The 19,392-nt window shown below is 44.7% G+C and overlaps 1 protein-coding gene across 1 annotated transcript in view; it reads right to left on the bottom strand.

Annotated features, from left to right (window-relative positions):
• Positions 1-257: 257 nt before the first annotated feature.
• Positions 258-19,392, bottom strand: part of Myom2 (myomesin 2) — a 70,383-nt gene continuing 51,248 nt past the window's right edge. The window contains exons 25-38 of the mRNA XM_059244993.1: positions 19,063-19,107; positions 18,540-18,676; positions 14,888-15,032; positions 14,729-14,788; positions 13,400-13,467; positions 10,683-10,796; positions 10,425-10,512; positions 9,618-9,656; positions 7,788-7,893; positions 4,523-4,686; positions 4,238-4,274; positions 2,722-2,744; positions 2,160-2,215; positions 258-675 (exon numbers count right to left, since the gene is read on the bottom strand). Coding sequence (XP_059100976.1) covers positions 364-675; positions 2,160-2,215; positions 2,722-2,744; positions 4,238-4,274; positions 4,523-4,686; positions 7,788-7,893; positions 9,618-9,656; positions 10,425-10,512; positions 10,683-10,796; positions 13,400-13,467; positions 14,729-14,788; positions 14,888-15,032; positions 18,540-18,676; positions 19,063-19,107 — 1,394 coding nt within the window. The 3' untranslated portion in view covers positions 258-363. The remainder of the gene's footprint in view (positions 676-2,159; positions 2,216-2,721; positions 2,745-4,237; positions 4,275-4,522; positions 4,687-7,787; positions 7,894-9,617; positions 9,657-10,424; positions 10,513-10,682; positions 10,797-13,399; positions 13,468-14,728; positions 14,789-14,887; positions 15,033-18,539; positions 18,677-19,062; positions 19,108-19,392) is intronic.

Raw genomic sequence — 19,392 nt, 5'->3', positions numbered from 1 at the left:
GGCCCCACCATCACCCTCAGGATGACAATAACCAACCAGACCACCATATGCTAGAACCATTGGAGCATCACTCCATATGACCTTGACCCTGGACATGTCAGCTGCCCTCTCTCGGTTCACTCTCCACTGCCCTCTACTCTTGGATTCACACAAGTTTTTTCAGCCTTGTAGAAACATTAACTTTCCCTTTGCCCATAAAATGTTAATCACAAAGTGCAAAAAATCAAAAGCCTGATGTGCGACCACCCATCCTCGCCACGTGTGATATCACTCAGAACTGGCAACCACTCAGCACAGAATACAACATCCTAAGACTTCCAAAGGTCCCTCCCATCTCTCCAGCCCAGGGCACACTGTATCCCCTTATTCGGATGAGGTGGAGGCTGGGATTAGCTTGGGTTTGGCCTGCTGGGGAGGGGAGATATCTGGGATCTTCTCCCCGTGTTTGTACACGCTGACGGTGACGTCAATCTTCTCCCCTCCGTATTTGTTCTTCACGTTGATGCTGTACTTGCCCGAGTCCTCGGCCGTCACCCCCTGGATGGTCAGGCTGACGTACTTGGACTGCTCCACCTTCACGGAGAAGTGCTCGCTTAGCTCAATGTCCTTATCGTTCTTAAACCAGACCACTTCCGGGTCAGGGTTTCCAAATACTGTGCAGGTGAGGTTCAAGGTCTTTGGAGGGAAGACGGGGTGAAGAAAGAAGACAGTTAGAAAAGGAGCGGGGGTGGGATATGATCAAGATATGCTGCAAGTGTGTGTGGAATTTTCCAGTACTACATTTAAAATGGAATAAAAATCCCGTGCTCCTCTCTGGAGGTGGCAGCTCAGTCATGCCTACTGGCACCTGTGGATCACTTGTTACATCAGCCACCCTTCATCGAGGCAGGCTCCAAAGGTAGGTGGGGGCCAAGGAGCTCTGTGCTATGGGGGGGCGGGGCCCGAGAAGTAGAACCCTGTGAAAATGGTTCTACCTGTTCCAAGTTCTAACCTGAGCCTGGGGGTTAAATTTGGGAAATGGATTAGCTCTATTATCATTCTACTGAACCTGTTTTTAAGCTTTTTAGCTTTTATTCTTATGTATGTGCATTCCTGCAAACCAGGAGCTGGAGGTATGAGAAGATGTATGGCACCCAGTGTGGGTGCTGGGAGCTGAACCCCTACTTTTGCTCTAAGAGAAGCACTTGCTCTTACTAAATGAACCATCCTTTAGCCCCTAAACGTCCTTTAGACTTTTCTCTTCCCAGTTCCTCTGAAAAGTCCAGAGAATATTCTGCCTGCATCTCCTAACTCAGATGCAGCAACTACACACTTGCCTGGGCTCACCCCCTTGCAGACTGTGATTGTTAATTTCACAATTACATCTTTTGTGATATCACAGTTACTCCATCTCAGGGGCATTCCATGCTTTCACTGACTGTTAAAAAGAGGTCTATAAATTTAGGTCTTAATAAAGTCCTTTCGAGTACCTACGTCCCTATGACATTGAGCTAGAATTATGCCACACAAGTGCCAATTAGATATCAATAACTCCACTGATGGGAGACAAATTAAAACTTCAATTAGAGATTCTAGAATGACCTTGGAAATTGGAGCAGGGTTTTTTTTTTTCTTTTCTTTAATATTAAAGAGGTTGTGACTGTTTACATTCAAAAGTGGTAACTCAGTTTCACCACAGACGAGAACTGACCCATCACCACATATAGAGAAGCCCTGAACCAGGTGACATCAGACCCTGTGGACCCCAAGGTCCTTATACCAGGTCCGTGAGTCACACAACAGGCATGGGCTTTGAGGATTTGCAATACTGGCTTTTGTTGTTGTTGTTGCTGCTGCTGCTGCTATTAGTGTGGCTTTTCTTTCTCTCAGTACCGAGGGTGAAGCCCAGTGACTCAAGTACACTAACCAAACCCTCTACCACTGAGGTGCACCCCAGGCTTGGCTATTCAACTATCCCACCTCTCTGTTTGCAGAAGTTCTCAGGGGTTCAGGTCAGAGGGATGATGGCACAATGGAAGGTGTCTGTGAGTGCCCTGCAGGCTGAGTAGGGAATGATTCCAACTCTCAGGCTCCCCTGTGTCCCACCCTAAGATGACAGCTGAGTTCTACCCTGCACCACTACCCTCATCCCAGCTCTGTTGCCAGCCATCTGCTCTTACCTTGCCTTCCATTATGGTCACCACGTCAGGTAAGCCGCCAATCACCTTGCCACGATCTGCAGTGAAAAAGAGCCAGGTTGAGGAGACCCTGTCAGGGAGGCCCTACAGGAAGCCTGAGGCTAACACCAAGTGATACAAGGTGGAAACAGGGAAGGGCGGGCACACCCTCAGGAGAGGACACAAAGTTATGTTCCAGTCGGAGAAAGCTACCACAGGAGCCATGGGCAAGGACTAGCTGGCTCTGTGCATGTTGAGGGACATATGGTCCCCAGGAAATAGAAATGAGAGTCAACTGAACCAGGGAGGTCATATCAAGGACCACACAAAAAGCCACATCTCACAAGGGAGAAAGTCTTGGCATCTGGGATACAGAAACTTGTGGGGGTGGGTGCAGACAAGGTGGAGAAGGGGGTCAGGCTGGAATGAGCAGAGGCCAAAAGATTGAGGTGCACTCAACCTGGGGCAGGAAGGTTTGCTGTTACCGATCCCCTAAATCAACCATGTGAAATGTGCACCTCCCCCACCCATGCCCATTATCCCTCTTTATCACATGAGTACTCACTCTTCTCTGCAAACGCAGCCGCCCTAGAAATCACAGGAGGGAGAGAGAGAAAGCTGTAAGAAATGCTACTGACCAAAGGACATCATGCCTGGAAGAAGTCTGCTAGCAGTGTGAGCACATACAGAAGGAAGGTCTAATGGTATGCAGCTATCTGGTCATCCCCGAGTTGGTTCCAGAGCTGAACCCCAAGGAGACCAAAATCTATGGGCATGCAAGTCCCTGAGATGAAATGGTGCTGTATTCACTACATCTACTCATCCTCCTGGGCCTTGTCAATCATCCCTAGTCACTTACTCCACCCAATGGAGTAAAACTATGTAAAGAGCTCCTAGACTGTTGTTACAGGGAATGATGACAGGAAAAATGCCCGTAGGGATGCTCTGCCTTTACAGTGTCTTTTAATCGTGGTTGGATCTGAGGGTGCAGAACATGTACCCAGGCAGAAGGCTGGTGCTCTGATCCTTTGGAGTGGGGGAAGACGCTAAAACCAAAAAGAAGATTAGCATGCAGACTCTCAGGCTGGGAAGGTGTATTGCTTGGCACCAAATTCACCAGACTGCATTGGAGACTTTCAGGTGTTTGTGTCTGCACTTGTGTGTGCTGGTTGGTGTACATGTACAGGTGTGGATGTGTGTACACACAGAGGCCTAAGGTTGATACCAAATACCTTCCTCAGTTGCTTTCCACCATATTAACTTTTGAGATGTGATCCCCACCTCCCTATCTATCTATCTATCTATCCATCTCTCATCTCTCTATCTCTCTCTATCTCTATCATCTACCTATCATCCATCCATCCATCCATCCATCCATCTATCATCCATCCATCCTTCCATCCATCCATCCATCTTCCTATCTATCTATCTATCTATCTGTCTATCTATCTATCTATCTATCTATCTCAGAACCTGCAGCTTGCTAATTTGGCTCGACTGGCTGGCCAGGAATCATAGCTCCTGACTCTGCCTCCCCAGTGCTCAGATTACAGGCATGTCTTTCTGTACCCAGCTTCTTTTTTCAAACATGGATTCTAAGGACCCACTTGACTGACTAAGCCATCTCCTAGCCCCTAGGCATTTTGTTAAATTGTCAATTTCTGATTTATCATACTTGTCACATATCCACTCAACAAAGGCATCCTGAATAATTTAGTAGGAGCCAACAATGTCCTCGGCTTTAATAATCTAAAACTCAGACACTCATTTGAAAATCTGAAGCATTCTTTAACAGTTGCTCTGTATGGCATGTCACCTGGATCATGATGATTTGAGAAATCCATCATTTAAAGTAATCCAAGGTTCTGATGGCCCTAGGAAGGTAATATACAGTGCATTTCTATTGTAGAAAAATGGGTGCCCTGCTGCATACTGAATTTCTTACATTGCTATTTTCATCCTAGGAACAGAGCATCTTTGGAGTCACTAAGGCACTTATGGACCCTGTATGTGGCCAGAATGAACCCAAGTCAGAGCCCCACCCCCCATCAGAAATGATGTTAGCAAGCTATGGGTCTTACTTGAGCTGCTGGAACTCAGCAAATGCTTCATCAAAAGCTGCAAGGAAACATTCCATATGTCAGTCATGTTCCCATGTGTTTAACTTCCACCCACTCAGATGGTCCACTAGCTAACTGACAAAATGCAAACTGAGGGGCAATCAAACTAATAAATTGATTTTTCTTAAGTCAGTCCCTCTACATGAAAGTCATGACGTCAGTGGATTATTTAATGCACCCTTTTCTTTTCAGTATCTACATGGTTTGTTCACAGGAATGTGACGAGCTACAAGGAACGTCTAGTACCTTGTCCAGAGAGGTCCAGTGAGCGCTGGTGGTTGTCTTTGCCATCGAAAATCTCAAAAGTGTACTTCCCCTTGTCCTTCTCTGTGGGCTCACAGATCTGCAGCCATGCCATGTCCTCACTGCCTCCAATCCGCATGTGCTCGCTGGATGAGATCTTAGCCTCTCTACAAAGCAACATGGGTGTGCTCAGTTAACCTCCAGATCTTATCCTCACACCTGTGAGGGGACATTAACATGTCTGAGTGAGGAGGGCCTGGTCTGCTGGCTTGTATCAGTTGGGGATGGTCTACTGACTTGCTCACATTGAGGCAAGGAGGCTCTACTCACTTGCTCATGCCAATGGCACAGTAGGTTTTAGGGATTTTTCTGGCTATTATAAACTTAAGTATATTAATAACTCGGGCCTGAAGCCTCCTAAAGCCAACTGATTACAACTTAAAGGACTTCAGAATACTTGATTTAGTATGCAGTTGTAAGGATATTAAGCATGGAACTTAAGCCCTCATAGCATTTCCATCTCTAGGTGCATGTTCAAAATAGCCAAAAGCAGGGACGGAGACACATGGACACTCATATCTGCAGAAACATTACTCACAATGGCCAATGTGGACCACCGCACGACCCTGACATGTGAGTGCATAATTAAACTGTGGTCTATCCACAAAGTGGAATACTACTGATCTTTTTAAAAGAAGGGAACTGACACATGCTATAACATACATGAGTTCTGAAGACATTATGCTACATTTACAAAGCTGGTCACGAAAGGACAAACCCATGTTTCTACAATCTGAGGTCACCAGAGTTGCCACACTCAAGAGCAGAGAGTAGAATCAAGCTAGTGTACAAGGGGGACAGTGTTCCATTTTACAAGATGAAGATGCTCTGGAGATGGTTGCCCACAACGTGGTTTCACTGCATCCTTACAGCAGATGAAATACTAAATTTTATGTTTGATGTATTCTGTCCCAACTTTGAAGATGTAAGACTAAAGCACCTAATACCATTGTTGTCTTCCAAGTCAGCAGAGTGTTATACCACACTCACTCACTGTCAAATCAACCTGCCTGGTGTGCATGCATGTTTACATTCTACACATGGTACAATATATATATACATATATATATATATATGTCATTTTCAAATTACTGCAATTTAGAGGCCTGGTTCCAGTTTTGCAGAGAATTAGCCATGAGTTATTAGTAATTCTATCACCTTTGCTGGCTACTGTGTACTCTGAAGTTCAGGGAGAAAAGGAATTGCCTGGCCCTCTTCACTGTGAAATAGTTTCAGCAGGTAACATTCATAATGTGGGGACACAGAGCATGTTAATCCAGGATAGAAAAATGACTGGTTCTGTGAGAGCAGAGCATCAGGAATGTGGGCAGATGGGGAGGGAGGAAGCCAGGAAGGCTCCATGGAAGACCCCCCCCCAGGCAGGGACAAAAGGATGTAATGTTAAGGCACTATGCATGCCTAGCAGAGCATAGAACACTCCTGAAAGGAGGAAGCATAGGCCCTCAGTGCACTTGGGAAGGCAAAAGCCAGAGGCCAGAGCTGTAGGGTAGGCTCACAGCTTTCCAGCCAGAATGCTTTGTTCATACTCTGCTGGGTTAATCCTAGTCAGTTGGCTCTTTACCTGAAGGTAACACACACCAATTCTAGACTACCAGCAAGCACAGAGCAAAATATCTATTACTAAAGCAATTGGAAGGGTCACCCCAGCACTCACAACTGTCCATCCCTACCTAAAAGGAATAATGAGACTTTTATATAGACTTTCTGCTTCTGCAGAAAAGAAAATTCTTTCACAAAAAAATGTACTGTGCGATCGGTCTCCCTGCCAACCTCCATGAACTGACTGCCCAAGTGAGGGTTAGACAATGCCTCACAGCTTCCTAGACTCACACAAGCACACATCAAGGAGTTACAGCCAGGGCTGCTGATGCCTCCAAAGACAGAAGAATCAGAGGCAGAGGGCCCCATGTGAGCATACACATTGATAAGCGCCCCCCTTGCGGTCCACCCCAAAACACCTCAGCCAGCCCTGTAGTGACCACATGCTGTCTGAAGGTTGTAGCTTACTCCCTGGTTGTCAGAGGGAGATAGCATTCACCACACCTAGGGATTTGCAATCTGCTTCAAGTGCTGTGTGAGTCACTGGCCACCGTCCCTAAATATGCAATAACTCCAATAGCCTTTTCAGTCTTCCTCTGCCACGTGCCACCCATGTGGGCCTTAAATCTGGAGATGTCATTTTCTGTCTCTAAAACTCAAATACACTGTAAGCCTAGAGAGCTCTGTCACAGGTCACCACAGCCGGTAGCCCTACCCAGAGTGGGAGAGAACCCACCGCATTGGAAGCCTTCACCTCAACCTCACTCCCACCCTGTCTAAGGGTACTGAAAGGTAAGGTGTAGAAACACAGAAGGCATCTCATTCTTGTAGGTAATTGGAGCCCACTGAGATTAAGGGGAGTCATTAGCCTAATGTGACCACTGCAGGAGAGACCTCCCAAGCTGAGGGGGACACACACAGCCTGAGGTCAAAGCGTGCTAGCTTTGTTTCTTCCTATAAAGACAGCAAGAAGTCCCTTGAGTGGCTGGGATTCCTCTCAGTCTGAAGTGGTCAATCCTCAGGCAGTTGAGCTTTGCCATGTCTGCACAATACATTAATTTCACCCTCTGGCAAGACAACAAGGTCTTTTTTCTGAAGGACATTTTTGCTATGTTCCTTTTGGCCTGTTCCTCATCTGTGCAGGATAAATTTCCAGCCTTTTATTTAAAGTGGCATTTTCTAAATTCCTTGATGTATGACTTGGCATTTTTTTTAAAGCAATGAACAATAGTCCACACGTAAGTCTGCATTCTACAAATTTCTCACTGGGATCTATGAATCGAATGTCACCCATTGGCACAGATTTCTCCCCCACTGACTCCCTTGTCTTCTCACTCACGTCTAGTGAGAAAGCAACTAGTTAGCAGGTTGGAGCTTGGACTCTAAACACTGGTCCCCTTGTTCTTCTACCTGGAGAATGTATTTTAAGGACTGGTGTCGTTGGTAACCACCAGTGAGGATGCTGTTGACACCTTCTGATGTTTCCTTTTTTCTTTCTCCTTTGTCCAGACCCTCCCCACTGCCCCATGGCCCACCTAGCCAAAGCCTGGCACAGTTACTGAGAACATGGTCATGGCCTGCAGTTTGCCAAGAGTACCACATTGATCCACGGGCTGCTGCAGCCATGGACACGAGCTCTCATACTCACTTGTGATACCAGCTGACCTTCATTTCCTCTGTGAAGTACTTCATGAAACACTGAAGTCTGATGCCCTCGGGGGTGCAGAGAACCTTCAGCGGTGAGGCAGAGGCTCCTGCAGATAACAAGATGTTACCTCAGATCTCAGAGAGCCAAGACAGGCCCAGGGCCCTATAGTAAGGCTCATCCATCCACAGTATCAGCACGTCTCTCAAGCTCATTCCTGTCTTGGCCACAGAAGCTCCCCGCTCCCTCCCATGTCATATGCTTTCATTAAACACGCACCTGCCCTGCCAGAGTACTTTGAAAAGCCCTTTGCTTGAGACCAAAGAAACACGAAGTTTTGCAAAAATAATCCACACCTGGCCCTTAGCAGTTTGGCTTGCATAAAAGAATCAATCTTGGTGACAATGACTATGAAACCTGCTCTATTAACTGACCCAAATCTAAAGAGCTACAGAAAACCCATCAGGAGGGAGGAAGGGGAGTCAGCAGAATTGGAGTGGGAGGACACAGCTGGAACCCTCTTTACCGGAGACATCTGAACCTCACTCCTCTCCACCTGAAATGTCACAGAGACACCAGGGGTCCGGTCACATGGAGACTTCTATGCTTGCTCTCTATCCCCACCTAACTTCCCCAAAAAGATGCCTGTGTGCACCTTGAGTAATTGAGTGAGCCAAGAGTTCCAGAAACATCGTGTGAGGCCAGTCTATTGCACTTATCAGTTCTCTAAGTGTGACCAACCTGTCATCAGCAGGTGACCCTCCAGCACGTTATGAGATAGGTAATACAAAGCAACTCCCCGGAGTGTAAGAGCAAAGCCATTTCTCAAATGGCTTGGTTCATCTTACAAGTGGCTTGCACACCCGTGGGTGAGTACTTGACTCACTGAAAGCCATTCCAAGTGAACCTTATTTTAAAATGTAGCCCGGTCCTTTCACTAAACAAAAGCAAAAGCTCTGCCTCACAGGGCTGTTTATAAAAGCATTAGAGGTGAGCATCCAGTGGTTTCTCATGGGAATTCCAGAAAAGCATAGGACTCTGTAATTGAGGAAAAGAGGATATGAGTTCTGGTGAGTCCCAACTTGCCTATGCAGATTTTGGTAACTTGATCAGAAAAGTAACTTGGGTATTCTTTAGCTGGTATGTCTCATCTTGTGACAGTATGACATGGTGTTGTCATCTACAAGAGTCACACTGGAGAGCCTCACAATGAGTCACAGGGAAGGAAATTCCAAAAAGTCTCATACCATCACAAGGAGGTGTATGATTCTGTGTTGGTCCACATGGGTAGCAATTCTTGACTTTGTGCTATTACATGTGGCCAGTGGGTCACAGGTTGGGCATGCCTACAAATCTAGAGAGTCTAGAGTAATAAATTACTAGTTGTTAACATGTAAGCTACTATTTGTTATTTATAAGCAGTATTTTCTGCTTCTCCAGTTTCCAGACAAAGGCAAATGGCTCAATACACAGACTATGAAGTCTAAGTGTTAAATAAATACCCACTATTACTACTCAGTGTTGGAAGAAAAACTAGTAGTAATTTTGGACAAAACAATTGCCCAGGCTGGGCAAAGGCAAACTGGCAGGGGTGACTGGTGGGTAACACCAGCAGGGGCTTCTGAAGCTGAACACAGGCTCCAACATTCACACTGCAAAGCTCTGAAGGAGCATCATAGAGTGGGCAGGTAAACAGTCATTCCCTGCCACCAGCCCAACTCCAGGCAGGAGACACACCTCAGCCATCAGTGTCCTCTGGGACATGAGTGCTCACCCTAGGAAACAGAGGTGCTTCAGTCAACAAGACTTGAAAACTCGGGGGCTATTACTCACCGCACACACGACTCATTGCCAAGATCATGTCCTCGTACACTGGAAGGGAGAATGGAAATGGACCATCACTGGGTGTGACTTTAACAGAAAGCAGCATTTTCCATGTCTAATTAAATCGACACGGGAAACTGTGATACTCATTTGAAAAATGAAACATTAAAATGGTAATATTTATCCATAAAAGGCTTATGCGCACCATAAATCCTTCTAACCTATTCACTTTTTAAACACAGGACAAGAACATTTTGTTCAACATAAATCCGACTGTACGTTGAATTGAATAACTTCCTGAGAGGTTCAATCATCTTAACTGCATTTGTAAGGAATCAAACTTGGCTTCTGATAAGGGAGTGAAATCATGTTTCATCGAAGCCCAAAGTGATAGTGTGCATTTTCTAACACCGTGAAACAGCTCTTAAATGCAGACAAAGTACAATCTGGTTTTTTTGCTCAATGTCACTGCAGACGCAAAATGCACACAGCCCAGAGTGTGCATGTGTGTACTTCTATAGTACCCCGCCGTTCCATGGACAGAATGGAGCTCTGTCAGCTCAGGGTGCATATGAGTATACCTCCATGACATCCCTCGTCATTTGGACAGACTGGAGTCCTGCTCAGCTGGTATGCACACAGCTACAGGTACTCATGAGCGGTCTTCCACAACACCCCTCATTCCATGGACAGAACGGAGCCCTGCTCAGTGGAATATGCACACAGCTCAGGGTGCCTGTGGACACAGCTCCACAACAAACTTCATCCAGTGGATAGAATAGATTTCACTGTAAGACAAAGAAGGTGCCATCTTACCTTTGCCAGCTATTTCAAGGATGGATACATCTTGACCTCTGTCATCTTTCAAGGTTGCTTTGTATTCGCCATGGTCCTTCTTAGACAACTATGAATAAAACACATTCCATATTTACACAGAAATCAACACCATGATACAAGATGGTGTAGTAGTACATTTTTCCTTGCAAAGCATGGGAAATCGGTGTGCAAATTGGAAGGCATTGTCGAGTTTACAAGTCACGGAGAGCGCTGTTTATTTCTCTGGCTGCATGGTACCTTTGGTATTAGCAGCTCACAGACCCCCTTCTCCAAGTCCGGCAGTGTCTCGGTTTCATAAAGAACATCATCCTTGAGCCATTTGAAAACGGTTTCCCTCTTGGTGTTTGCAACCTGCAGAACAGAAGTCCTAAGTGAATCACTGTGGCTCAGGAGGGAAAAAAAATCCTTCAGGGTTAGTCAACCCCAGACCTAAAGAAAACACCAGCTTTTACCCTCAACAGGCTCAGCAAGGGCTCATGGAAGAACTGTCACTTCTAATAACAGCAAATGCATTTCTCAATCATCTTCTAAAAGCAGTAAGCCCTTACAGCTGCCACCAACAGGACCAATGATGTCGGTAGGTGTAAAAAAATCTCTCGTTTAATAGAAAATGTCACTAATGAGGCCTAAGCCAAGTGCTTTGATTCATAAATGTTCTTAGAGCTCCATGGATCACTGGGTGACTGACTGCTCTTTGAAAGTGTGGTATCCAGGTGCATGAACACAAAGGGATGACACATAGAAGGAGAGCTTCCCTACGTGGGAATTCCTCACAATTGAGCCTCTGGCTTTAGATGATAAGCTTTGCAGGGTTCTGATGGAGAGTAACCACACACACAGGTAATGCTAGCAATGGAACATGACAAATGATAATGCCATGGGATTGACTCTATAGACCAGTAATGTCATGTGTTTGGAATTTCCATAGCAGCTATATGCAATGCTGTCACCAGTGACACCAGAGAAAAATCACATACCATGGGTATTTTTGCCTGCCTTAGTCCCCAGAGTTAAAAGCCAGCTTGGTATAGAGAAGTCATTCACAGCATCTAAGGAATGGATGGAGACCATGCACTAGCCACCCTGGAAGTGCCCCCTTCTCGGCACAGAACATGAGTGAACACACATCACAGGGTAATAACTGCCTGGTCTTCTCTGGGTCTCCCTGCAGTGCTCACCTCTCCCGTTCTTCCCTGTTTCCAGGCTCACTCTGTTCATCAAGGGGGAAGCTGCTACTCAGTATGTGTGAAATCAAAGACTTTCCATTGCCCTTCAATCTCATCTCTAAACAGCCTCCACCCTCTTGCCACGTGGCTGGAGGGGTCTCACCCTGTGCACAACCCCTGTGCATCTTCTCTGACCCTGCAATTCATCTCTGTCACACTGGAACACTCAGGTGCCTAATGTGTACATGAGCATGCAAAGAGACACGAACAAGCAAATTCATCAGACATCACACACACGCCATGCCTATGCCCATGCCCAAGGGGCACTGCTCTCTCATCACATTGCTCTAAGAGTATGACAAACTCCAACATACTTCCTTCTTGTTGTGATTAAGGTTTCTGTTAAATACTTCTTTTGTTTTCAAATGCTTTTCTGTAAAAGTGTAAGGATATCCTAATTTCTACTATTCTCTACACATTTTGTCACGTAAATAAATTAAGAAATATCACCTGCCACAGTTATCACTGAATGAAAAAATATTCAGGAAGATGGCTTGCATCATTTATGGGGGCATAAATGTGTAAACGAAATACATGAGAGTGAAAAATACTCATTTCAAGATTTCTTTCATTTTCCTAATATCTGGGTCTACTGGCCTATGCCTCTCTGTGATCAGGGGACTTGAGGTAGTTTCAAATATCTATGGGCAGCTATACAGCACTCAGATGCTATCAGCCCCAGGAAGTGTACCTCTCATTTCTTCCCTGTCCTTAGGACACAGGAAGACCAGTGTATCTTGGTGCTATGTTCAGAACCAGAGCATCAGTCACCCTCTTCATTCCTGAGCATGACCTCTAACCTCCTAAGGAGCTGAGCTTTATAATGCTCACCTCAGAAACACATACCTTTCTATGCGTGGTAGACACTTGAGAAAAATATTGTTTATCCATTATAAACTGCCTGTGTAAACAGCCCGCTGTTCAGTAGAAGGCTAGCCTCTAGCCTCTAAATATCAATACTTCAGACCCCACCATCATACCCAACCCTTCTTACAGCCCCACACCCACCAACTCTGCCCTCTTGATATAGCTCCATGGCTTCTTATTGTGTAAAATGCACATAACATTGGCCGTCTTCTGACTATGGTTAAGGGTGTCATTTGGTTCCTGCTCTCGGTCTCACCCCTTGGACCTGGACTATCCTGACCTATGAAGCCCCACCTTGCTGAAATAGCCTGCTTGTTTTCATCTTTCCTACTTGGGCTTTAAGTAATTTGTAAGTAGTTTAAGGACAAAAATAATGCACTATTATCATTTATCCCCAGCACTTTCCACAGTGAAAGATATAAGGCGGATAGATACTCAATAAGTTAAAGGTTTAAAGATTTGTTGATTAAAACACAACTTAGAAATAAGCTTCTTTACTGAATTAACATAAGACATAAGAACCTGTTCCCCAAATGTGCCTTTTAGTCCCTGATGGTGTCATGTGGACAGCAAGGCGGGTGCCTTTCCTCATGACATGCCTTCTCATGGAGTCACTGCTAACATTCTAAGTCCATGTTTTAGTAAGCTACCACTTTAAGTCTTCTTTTGGATGTTACAACACTAATGCTTTATGAAGAAGGGGGGACAGTCACTTACCATCTAAGTTCTCCAGGGTCCACTAGACCCTGAAGTCTCTTGTCTATTTGCACCTACACCTAGACCACCCACTTCACTCGCCACAGCTGCTCCCTAACCAGCACTCCCACAAGGAACATGAAGGGGAACCACGGGGTCTCTCACCTTACAGACAAGCCGAACATCACAGTCTTCGGTAACATCCCAGTGCAAATATTCAGCAAAATGGGGGCCTGTGGAGAAAGGAGGAAGTTCTAAAATAAGAACTTACATGTATAGATACCTACAGCTAATGCAGATACTGCATACACATATGTATATATGTTTTAATATAGCTCTATGCTCTATTTTGATATATAAACATATTTGGCTGGAGGAGCTTGCTGTGCCCTGTAAAGCCAAGGTATGCCTCATAGTCCTGAAGCCAACTTGTCTTAGAGCTGACTCTCTCCTGAACCTCCTGTTCCTAGTGGAGTACACAGTTCCCCTTCCTTACCACACTTGGGGTCTATTGCTCTTTAGATATTTATAATATCCAGCTCCTCACATTCTTGTTCCTGGGCTATGCATCTGACTGAACACCGAGCAGCATATTGATCAAATGTTTAAAGTGAGAGAATTATTAGAGAAGATGAAGATAAAGCAATGTGACCTCACAACTTTGTAGATGCTTATCACTTCAGATCAGAGATGGACACATGCATGTTTTTCAAAAATATCATTCATTTCTATTGAAATAAACATGGAGTAAGCCAAATCCTAATAAAACTATTGTCTCATTCAATACAACAATATAAAGCAGGCTTGTACTGATTTTTTTCATAATAATACATTTTATAAGGCTATAATTCAATTGGTGTCTTGTTTAAAGCCTGTGGGTGGGCTACTAGGAAGGTACCTGGGAGGTATTGGAGGGAGGAAATAGGGGACAGAAGGTGATGTGATTATATTTCAATTCAAAATATATTTTTTAAAACCTGTGGGAAAAGCAAGACCAAATAAGGATTTGTCTGAACACTGGGATGGGGGTATCCAGAGAAGTCCATATGACTGGTCCAGAGGGTTCTACTTGACTGAAGTAAGCAGTGAATCTGGTTAACCTGAGCTCCTACCACTTCTGTGTGAGGTTATCAACATGTAGCAGGCAGAGGAACATGGAAAGAAAGATGTTGGGAGGGATTATCAAGCTTCAGGACTAGTCAGCCATTGGTGCAGACGCTGGTTATAGATAGACTGCTTCCCTGATAAGGAGAGTAACAGGAAATAATGAATATATATCCATGGTCAGCCAAGGTTAGAAGCCAGAAAGAACACAGGCAAAATACCCCTAGAGGACTAAAGATAGGGAAATCACCTAATTTCCAGAGCTAAAATGATGGTGTGATGTTTGATCATTCTATGTTTCTTCAGAGTCAACTGTGGGATGCAGGGTCTGCTCAAGACACAATTCAAAGCCAAGTCTGCACCTCATGGTGTGAGCAAGGCACCACCTACCTTGTTTCCTGAGGAATTCCTTCCTTTGAAATTCAGCCTCTTCTAGAACAGCTCTGAATGCTATTCAAAAAAAATAGACAGATGAAATATCTCTCCATTCAAAGGAATTTTCTTTCTATTGTGTTTTGCAGGCATGTGAAAATGTTCACTGTAGCATACCGTCTCCAATGAGCACCAATGAAGATTGATTCTTGGCTTTTCCATCTTGAATCTGCACAGTGTAGGTCCCTTCATTTTCTATAGTAAACCGATCCATGACCATCTCAATCATGCCAGTTGATCTGTCACATTTAATTCTGTGTGTCTGGAACCCATAAAAGACACAGAGAATGATGTGATGAAATCGCTTCTCCACGTTGCAGTTACACCTTGTGGTTGTTTGAATAAGAATGGCCCTCAATAGGCTCATCTATTGAAATTCTTAATTACCAGGGAGTGAAACTGTTTGGGAAGGATTAGGAGGTATGCGCTGGCGCTGGCGCTTTCTCTCTCTCTCTCTCTCTCTCTCTCTCTCTCTCTCTCTCTCTGCCTGCTGCCTATGGTTCAGGATGTAAAGCTCTCAGCTACTGTCCCAGTGCCATGCCTGCCTGCTTCCTGCCATGATGATCAGTGAAAAACTCTCTAAAACTGTAAACAAGCCCCCGGTGAAACACTTTCTTTTAGACAAGTTGCCTTGGTCATGGTGTCTCTTCACAGCAACAAAAGACTAGCTAAGACACACCAGATATTACATGTGAAGGAACTGGGGGACACAAAGTGTGAAGGCAATACAGACTCCATCTTAGGGTACGGCCACCTGCTGTATTCAGTTCTAGGAAGGACCTCAGGAACGAGCCATGACAACTCAAAGAGATGCAGGGCAGTATGCTCCTGCAGATACTATGTCTGCAGTTTATGTCCCTTGAAGATATCCAGATAATCCTGCTGAGCAAGTTGTAGTTCCTCACCAAAAGTCTAACCCAGTGGTTTCAAATGTGGCTTCACGCCAAAAGTCTAGACCAATAGTTTCAAAATAATCACCTTGCCTCATATCCCATCTACCCAATCCCAAGCATGTAATTCCCAGCTTGTGGTTTTTCTCTGTAAAAACTCTCTACACCTAGGCTCTTGGCAGCTGCCACATTTCCTTCCATCTGCCATGTGGTGGCCCAGGTTGAACCTGAATAAATGAGCCCTTACGTGCTTTCACCGGAAACTGGCTCCTTGATGGTCTCTGGGGGTTTCTCAAAAAGGGTACAACAAAAGGAACTCAGAAAGAAAGTTATCAACTACACCTCTGGGTGAACCAAGGACCAAAAACAAACCACTGTCCCCTGGGAAGGGAAGAGAGACAGGAAGTTTCCCAGTGCATAAGTATGAACTTCAGGCTCTGAAACAGTAAACAGCCTCCAGGTTGTAAATGGCTAAAGCCTACCCACTCTCCTGGCTTTGATCTCCAATAAACATATAAAAAATTAGGAAGAAATTCAAATATGCTTTCAAACATGTCAATCACATGTTCTGTACTTGTATAACATCACTGAATATTTTCAAAGGGAGCTAGAAAAGAAGACAGGTATACATATGTGCTCAAGAAAGGCCACAATGAAGGAGTACCAGCCTGCAGATTAGTCTTGAGGTAGAACTTTCTGGAGCAGGTTAATGACAGGAACTACAGGAAAGCACTGCGTCCTCTTCCTAAAATGATGAGGTCATCAACACATCAGAGTAGAAGAATAAGAACCCAGTGAGCTGCCCCTGGGCGGTCCTTGCACATCTGTCTCGTTTCAAATGACGACATTTGAATATCAAAAGCAACCTTCAAGTGGCTCAACAAATGGTCAGTAGCTGTGCAATATCACTATCAGTTCATCATCACTTCCTAGAACTGGAGGGACCCACTCTAACTAGTTAAGAAATCCCAGGTTTGAATTTCACCAACCAGAAGCTTAAAGACACAGTAGGTTCCTCAGCTTCCTCTGCTCCCACAGCACAGTATCTGAGAAGGCTTTAGGAAATAATTAGGCATCTTGATGCAGCAAGATGAAGTTCTGTGATTTTACGAGCCCCATAAATACAGGGTTTTATGTGACTTTCACAAAACAGGATCAGTCTTTAAATGTGAAAGTCACCTGTGGGCGGCTAATTAAAGAAGTGAAATGGTGTATCCTACTCTAAAAGATTAGTTCTGGAGCGGCACCGTCGCTCTCTGTGGCAGGTAGGGAATGTTAATCAAAAGATGTTCAGCAAATAATGTGCAATTACTCCATATTCCACTTCTTTTCCTAGCGTGATCTCTGCTCAGAGAAAATTTCTCCAATTACCTTGATCAGGCAGTACTGTCCCATGCACAGTATGCATTCACGTGGCTGTTTGCAGCCCACAAAATCTAACTGCACTCTGCTTTTTCTAAAAGCATGTTATGGCTCCTATAGGACAGACTGACTAGATCATGTGATTTTTAAACACCACATGATCCTGACATCCCAAGATTTCTGTTTGATAGACTTCATCTAGCCCTGTTTTGCAAGACATAAAGACCAGACTAAGAGCAGATAGTAAAGCTCATAGAAAAGAGAGTGGGCTGTCCACAAACATGTGTGGGCTCTCATTTCCAGCTCCCAGTTGATATGTGTGTGTGAACACCTGAATGGGAATTTAGGATTGGGTGGCTTAGTGCCAAAGACATACGCTGGGCATTTAGTGGAAAGAGGGACATACCAATAAATGACTCACCTAACCCACTCCTGAATAAAAGAGACCCCATAAAAAATAGATGTCCTATGCCTGGGTTCCCCAGCATGCTATAAATTAGACAAGGGTAAATATATCTAAACATAGTTAATGACTTCTCAAATGCTCCACAGTGAAAAATGAGGACTGTAATAATTTTAAGAATCTTTTTATATAATAAAAAAGATAGAAAGATGGCTCATTCAGTAAAGTTCTTGCTTCACAAGCATTAGAAACTGAGTTTGGATCCCAGAACCCATGTAAAAAGCTCAACATGGTAGCACATGCCCAGAGACAGCAAAATTGGAGGCAGAGACAGGTAGAGCTCTATAAGCTTGCAGGCAGCTAGGCTGGTCTATTTGATGAAATTCCAGGCCAATGAAAACCCTGTCTCAACAAAAAAGGGAAAGATGCTGAGGGAAAATGCCCACGTGTCACCTCAACCACTTATACAAGTGAATACACACACACACACACACACACACACACACACACACACACACACAAGCAGAACAAAGGCCAAGTGCTTATATCTTAGCATAGTAGCCATTTATGAGAGCCCCATCCCTTCCTCTGTCCAGATCAGATCCAACACACCAAGGCAACAGCTCAGGAGGACCAAGGAGGAGCAAGAGACTTCTCTTCTACCTGGTGGCCCCCATGGGAGCTGTCAGAGGAAGGAACATAGGGAACCATTTCCCAGAACAGAGCAAAATGACAAGGCTTCAGAACCACAATCAGGAAGAAAGAGTAATTCATCAAGTTAATCCCCTTTTATCTTGAACATTTTCGTAAACCCAAACTCCAAGTCTCTAAAATACAGTTCCTCATTTTTCATTTTAACACATTTGGATTTTAAAGTCAGCCTAAGTTGTACCAAACCAAGCCTGAATCTCTGAGCACTGTGAAAACCACAACCTCGAGCCATCTGGTCAACCTTCTGAACTCCTGTTTCTGGAACTCAGAAAGGGTAGGAATGAACATAAAACATTGACTCTGAGAACCTTCCAAGTAAACCCAGATTTCTTTAAGCTTTAGGTCACTCCCAGCTCAGCAAATCCAGGTGCCTCTGAGCCACAGCTCACATCCAAGAACTCACCTCACTGTCAGAGACTTCTCTGTCATTGATAACGAACCGGAAGCTGGCATCAGGTGAAAGATGCTCTGCCTGGAGCCAGAAGCGGACCTGACCCTTATCGAAAATCTCATAAGCTAATTCTGACTTCAGAGGAATTGCTACAGGAGGAAGAGAAATCATAAGTCAGCAGTGAACAGATCGTCCTCAGATGGACAGCTACAGATTGGAACACCAAACCCAGTTCCTAAACATTTCAAGAAGGTGAGCCACAGAGTATTGCCCAGCATCATGGAAACAGGATATCAAAATCATATGAAAATCCTCCTGTTTGATGAGTTCCTTGAGACTCTCTGGACATGGTCAGAGGTTGAGAAGTGACTCTGTGAGATAGCCTTTGCTAGACAACTGCTTGGATTAGGAACAGACAGGCAAGTTTCCATATCATAAGCTGGCACTTCTGCCAAGTAGGTCTTTATAAGCCTAATGAAGGCCCTCCCTCTTCCTGGGGCTGCAAACACATGTATGAAACAAGGAGATTACTTACTGGGGTTCTTTATCTCATTGCTCAATGCCATCAAACGCTCAAGTTCTAAAATTAAGAAAAAAAACTTCATCAGTTTTGACCCATGCATTCAGAAGTCTGTGAACAACATTGTGGTGGTTTGAATAGGAATGGCCCCTAGAGACTCATGTGTTTGAAACCTTGGCCTACAGAGAGTGGCACTTCAGGAGGTGTGGCCTTGTTGGAATGTGGCCTTATTGGAGGAAGTGTATCACTGTGGAGGAGGGTTTTGAGGTCTCATTTTTGCTCAAGCCACGCCCAGTGAGATAGTTCATTTCCTGTTGCCTGCAGATCAAGATGTAGAACTCTCAG

The sequence above is a fragment of the Peromyscus eremicus genome, chromosome 17 (assembly GCF_949786415.1).
Source record: "Peromyscus eremicus chromosome 17, PerEre_H2_v1, whole genome shotgun sequence".
Taxonomy (NCBI): Eukaryota; Metazoa; Chordata; class Mammalia; order Rodentia; family Cricetidae; genus Peromyscus; species Peromyscus eremicus.
Note: the sequence above shows the minus strand (reverse complement) of the source record. Positions and strands in the feature narration are given on the sequence as shown.